Raw genomic sequence first — 4,961 nt, 5'->3', positions numbered from 1 at the left:
TATCGATCAGTACGGGATGGACCAATCTTGGTCTTAGTGATCGACCGCCCGAGTCAAAGAAGATGTCAAAGAATGCAATAAATAATGGTAAGTTATAGCAGCCTTGAATAAGTCAAGGTGTATCCCAAAATATACGGAAATATCTCCGAAAAACTAGTTGAAACGAATTAACTAAAAAATACACATCCCTAGTAATAGCGGACCACGATGCATCAGTTAATAACTGATGTTCGATCCATTATGGCCTGGGTTCATGAACCAAGGTTATAAATAGGACCCTTTATGGAGGATTAAGGTACGTTTTTTAGAAGGAATTTCCGACTGACCGAACATTAGCATCGGAGAAAAAAAAATTAAAAAACAAAAAACAAGTAAGCAACGGTACACATCTAGTTATAAGTACTATTTGATTCTCTTAGCGTATACAAATACAATTATGTCAAATATGAAAAGAGGAAATTGAACATTATACCAGAAAGATATATAAATTAATAATTTTTTATTTTGATGTTACTAAGTCAATTACTATAAAATGGCTATAATTTATACTTTTTAATATAGAATCACGTGTTTGAAGTAGAATTATTATTATTTTCTCTGCACAAGAAACTGCCGTGGATACTTCCTAATGTTTGTACACTTTTCAACTCATCGGGATTGGTAAATTAAATTATAATAAAAAAATTATATTTCGCACTGCACATCGTGTTGCACAAATATTTATTTGTTGATAAACTTTTTTTAAGGAATTTGTTAAAAAACCTAACATATTATGTCTATAGTCAAATTTATTTGTCTGATAAACATATGACTCATTCCTGAAGTTTTTTCCATGTTTATCCCATAATTCTTTCCAACAAAAGAATTTGATTTCTTTTATAATGATATTTCAACTTCATACTCTTAAATTCAATGAAACTCTTCTAATTTTTTTTAATTTTTAACTATTAAATAATGAAATTTTAATTTTTACAAAATTATGAAACTTTTTCATTTTTTGTGTAGAGAAAATATTTAATATGCAATAAAATACATCATTCTGGAGTATATATATACTTATATTTTAAAATACTTTTACCCTTGATGTCTCGGATGATGTGTTTTTAAGAGTAATATATATTTATATTTTGAAATATATTCTAATATATATATAGTTGCTAATCCATCATAACTTTAATGAACTTAATTGTATTTCATAAAAAATTAAATTACTCTCATTAATTTTATGTATTAGTGCACTTTGAGTAAATTTCTATAATAAATACATTTAAAAAAATATTAATTATAAGTATATGTGCATGTATAAAATTTTAAGTACTCATAAATATTATACTTGTTTGGACAAAATTTTCAATAAATTCTCCAAGGAAAGAAAAATATAAAAACGAATTTGAATTCGAAATAAGTAAGATTATAAGAAGAAGTTATAAATAAAAAAATAGAAAAATTATGTGAAAGTTTTTACAGATTAAATCATGCATAAGATAGTTTTAGTTTATGAAAAAACCAATTTCAATTTTGCTTAATATTAGAAAAGGAGTTTACCAAGAAACTCATATTAAGGAGAATATGTTCTCCTTTCCTATTATGTCAGCGTGCCCTAATTTTGAGTACAAGAAACGTATACTAAATGAACTCTCTTCTTTTATCCTTCCGTTATGTTCAAACCTGTAGGCTGTATCTCTAGCTATATAAATGCATGACATGAGCCTCTACATTTCAGAAACCTAAAAGTTCAACTCAGAAAATTGCATGAATATTATTTCATAAGAAAAACTAGGTAGAAGAGAGTGGCCAGAAAAACAAGTCCAATGAATTTATCATTCATTGTTACATTCATGATTGTATTGTGTGGTTCAAACATGATTGTTTGCAGGGGAGAATGGGAAGCCCCTTGGAGCAGAAAAGCTGCAGAAGAAGCTGAGGCTGTGGCAGCCATAGAATGTTCAGGACATGGAAGTGCATACCTTGATGGTCTTGTTCTTAAAGGCCATAAACAAGTTTGTGAGTGCAATCCATGCTACACTGGATCTGATTGCTCCAAGCTGTTATCTAATTGTTCTGCCAATGCTGGAAGGTAAACCCTTCTCATAAATTCAATATATTAACTGCTATCAATTCAACCTATGGTCTCAGTTTTGCAATAGTTTTTTTATGGGCAACAAAATTATATAAATATACAATAATATTTACAAAAAGTTTATGCAAACTAAATTTTAGATTCTATATCCATAAATCCAAAAGATTTAATATTTTTTTGTTTTAAAACTTTTTTGAGAATTTTGTTGTTAGTCTTAACCCTAATGTTGACCGATCTTAGTTTTTTATATGTTGACATTTTTGTCTTTGTTGTTAAAACTATATGTTGGAAGTCTTGTTTACATCATCTAAAATTTGGTCCCTTCTATTTATTCAAATAAGTTGATTATGTTGAAGTAATTAAGATATTAAGAACACACATTACAAAAGAAATTACAGATGATGACACGAAGTGGTTGACTTGAAGACTTTTATATTCTCAGTTAATATATTCTTTGATAACAAAAACCGACTTTTTTTTAATGAATAAAATATTCAGAAACCTAAGATATTTCAAAATTTGGATTAGAAAGTTTAGGAAAAAAAATAATAAAATACTAATTGGGATATTTGTTTTTTAGGAAGATATAACATTATTTCTCAAATGGTATATTCCTTTTATACAATATTTTAATCTACAAAATAATTGTTAATTAGTCATATTTTTTTGGATAAATTACTTTTCTAATTTCTCATTTGTTCATATCAGTTGATCATGCCATATTAGATAATAGACAAATTATAAAAAAAAATTACATGAATTGAATGTTAATTGCAGTGGGGATCCATATTTTTTGGAGCCATTTTGGAAGAAACATGCCAGAAGCAGTGCTATATTAGTATCAGGGTGGCACAGAATGGGTTATACTTATAGTGATGGATCATACATCTCACAACTATTGGTGGACCATATCCAAAAACTTCATGACATAGTTGGAAATGCAATAACTGAAGGAAAACACATTGTATTTGGAAGTGGCTCAACACAACTCCTAAATGCTGCAGTTTATGCCTTGTCTCCCGATACATCTTCACTATCTCCAGCAAAAGTAGTTGCCACACCACCATATTACCCTGTAAGTTCCATTCCACACTTTCAACAAAATTTATATGTACTTTTCGTGTCATTTTCAAATTAAAATTGAATCTTTGTCCTAATAATTTCAACAAACTTTTTGCTACAGGTGTACAGAACACAGACACAATTTTTCAATGCTAGGAATTTTAGTTATGAAGGAAGCACATCCTCATGGATTAACAAGACAGATAGTAACTCTACATTCATTGAGTTTGTCACTTCACCAAACAATCCTGATGGAAAGTTGACTAAGGGAGTTCTTGAAGGTGATAATGTGAAATACATTTATGATCGTGCCTATTATTGGCCACATTACACTGCCATTCCTTCACCAGCTGATGATGATCTTATGATCTTCACAATTTCCAAGCTCACAGGCCATGCTGGGAGCCGATTTGGGTGAGATATATATGCTATGAAACATGTTCATCAACAGATATAACTGTATGGAAATGAATTTTGTTAATTGTTAATCACTGTGTTGTTTTAACAGATGGGCAATAATAGAGGATGAAGCAGTATATGAAAAGATGTTGACATATTTGGATATGAACACCATGGGAGTTTCCCGCGAGGCTCAGCTGAGAGCTTTAAAGCTTTTGGACGTTGTTCTTGAAGGAGATGATGGAAAAGAGATATTCAAATTTGCATATTCAACCATGAGACATCGTTGGATAAAGTTGAAAGAAACCATATCTAAATCAAAACGCTTTTCTCTGCAGAAACTGTCTTCCCAATACTGCACCTTCTTCAAAAGGGAAAGAGATCTCTCACCAGGTAAACGTCAATTACCAATGACATGATCAAGTGCAAGTTTTCGTTTTTTGTTAACTAACAATTTCGTTTGAATTTCTTCACACCACAGCTTACGCTTGGTTGAAGTGTGAGAGAGAAGAAGACAAAAACTGCTATGAAATCCTTGAAGCTGCTGGCATCAATGGTCGTACAGGAAGTCTATATAGTGATGATGATCATTACGTGCGTCTCAGTCTGATTAGAAGCCAATATGATTTTGATATACTCATAAACAAGCTCAAAACCCTTGTTGCTAAACAATAGGAGCCCAAATATTGTAAACATTATTATGCTTCCACATCCATCTAGCACCAGTAAGAACTGAAATTAAATAAGACCATATTCACATATATATTTGTGTGGTACCTAGATAAATAAAGCATTTATTTCTAGATTTTAAGAATCAAATAGTTGATGTATTTATAGCATAAATTGAATTTATGAAATTATTAATTTAATTTTATTAGACTTCGTGACCTATAATTATTCTTTATAATTTTATCAGACAATGATATATTAAATTAAAAAGAATATTTAAGGGATTTCCAGTTAATATAAAAAATGTAGGTTAAAAATCTAAAAAAAACAGACCTAAATCCTAATAATATATATATATATATATATATATAAAAGAAAAAGAATAATCAATAACAATTTTGAATAAAAAAAAAGAGTAGCGACTGCATGAAAGAGGACCAATTACATTAAACTCTAATGAAATTTAGCTACTCATAATCATGGCAGTCCTATTTCAAAGTGTCTAAGTCCATATAAAATAGCCAACAAATTTGTCTTTTATAAACATTATTAAGTCTTAATCAGTTTTTAAAAGAGGTGTTTAAGCCATCATAAAATTTAATTAACTCACTAATTCCTCACAACAACGTATTCCTTTACCTTTTCTGACTAAGTTTAAGCGTTCCAAATAAAAATCACTTAAGCGCTGATAATATACTTATTTTTCTTTTTGGGATCTCACATAACAAGAAAACAAAATGTGTAGCTTAAG

The 4,961-nt window shown here is 29.4% G+C and overlaps 1 protein-coding gene across 1 annotated transcript; it reads left to right on the top strand.

Moving 5' to 3' along the window:
• The first annotated feature begins 1,720 nt into the window (after positions 1 to 1,720).
• On the top strand, positions 1,721 to 4,418 carry LOC137837370 (tryptophan aminotransferase-related protein 4-like). The gene is made up of 5 exons (XM_068646347.1): positions 1,721 to 2,077; positions 2,858 to 3,155; positions 3,264 to 3,556; positions 3,651 to 3,934; positions 4,023 to 4,418. Exons 1-5 carry the CDS (start codon positions 1,812 to 1,814, stop codon positions 4,214 to 4,216), a joined length of 1,335 nt encoding a protein of 444 aa, XP_068502448.1. The 5' UTR covers positions 1,721 to 1,811; the 3' UTR covers positions 4,217 to 4,418.
• Positions 4,419 to 4,961: the final 543 nt, after the last annotated feature.

Source organism: Phaseolus vulgaris, chromosome 4 (assembly GCF_000499845.2).
Source record: "Phaseolus vulgaris cultivar G19833 chromosome 4, P. vulgaris v2.0, whole genome shotgun sequence".
Taxonomy (NCBI): domain Eukaryota; kingdom Viridiplantae; phylum Streptophyta; class Magnoliopsida; order Fabales; family Fabaceae; genus Phaseolus; species Phaseolus vulgaris.
Note: the sequence above shows the minus strand (reverse complement) of the source record. Positions and strands in the feature narration are given on the sequence as shown.

Excerpts from the sequence above, each read along its gene's own strand:
- LOC137837370 (XM_068646347.1), top strand. The coding sequence starts at position 1,812 with ATGAATTTATCATTCATTGTTACATTCATGATTGTATTGTGTGGTTCA. Across the intron at positions 2,078-2,857 it reads TGTTCTGCCAATGCTGGAAG|TGGGGATCCATATTTTTTGG; the intron begins GTAAACCCTTCT and ends TGTTAATTGCAG. Across the intron at positions 3,935-4,022 it reads GGAAAGAGATCTCTCACCAG|CTTACGCTTGGTTGAAGTGT; the intron begins GTAAACGTCAAT and ends TTCACACCACAG.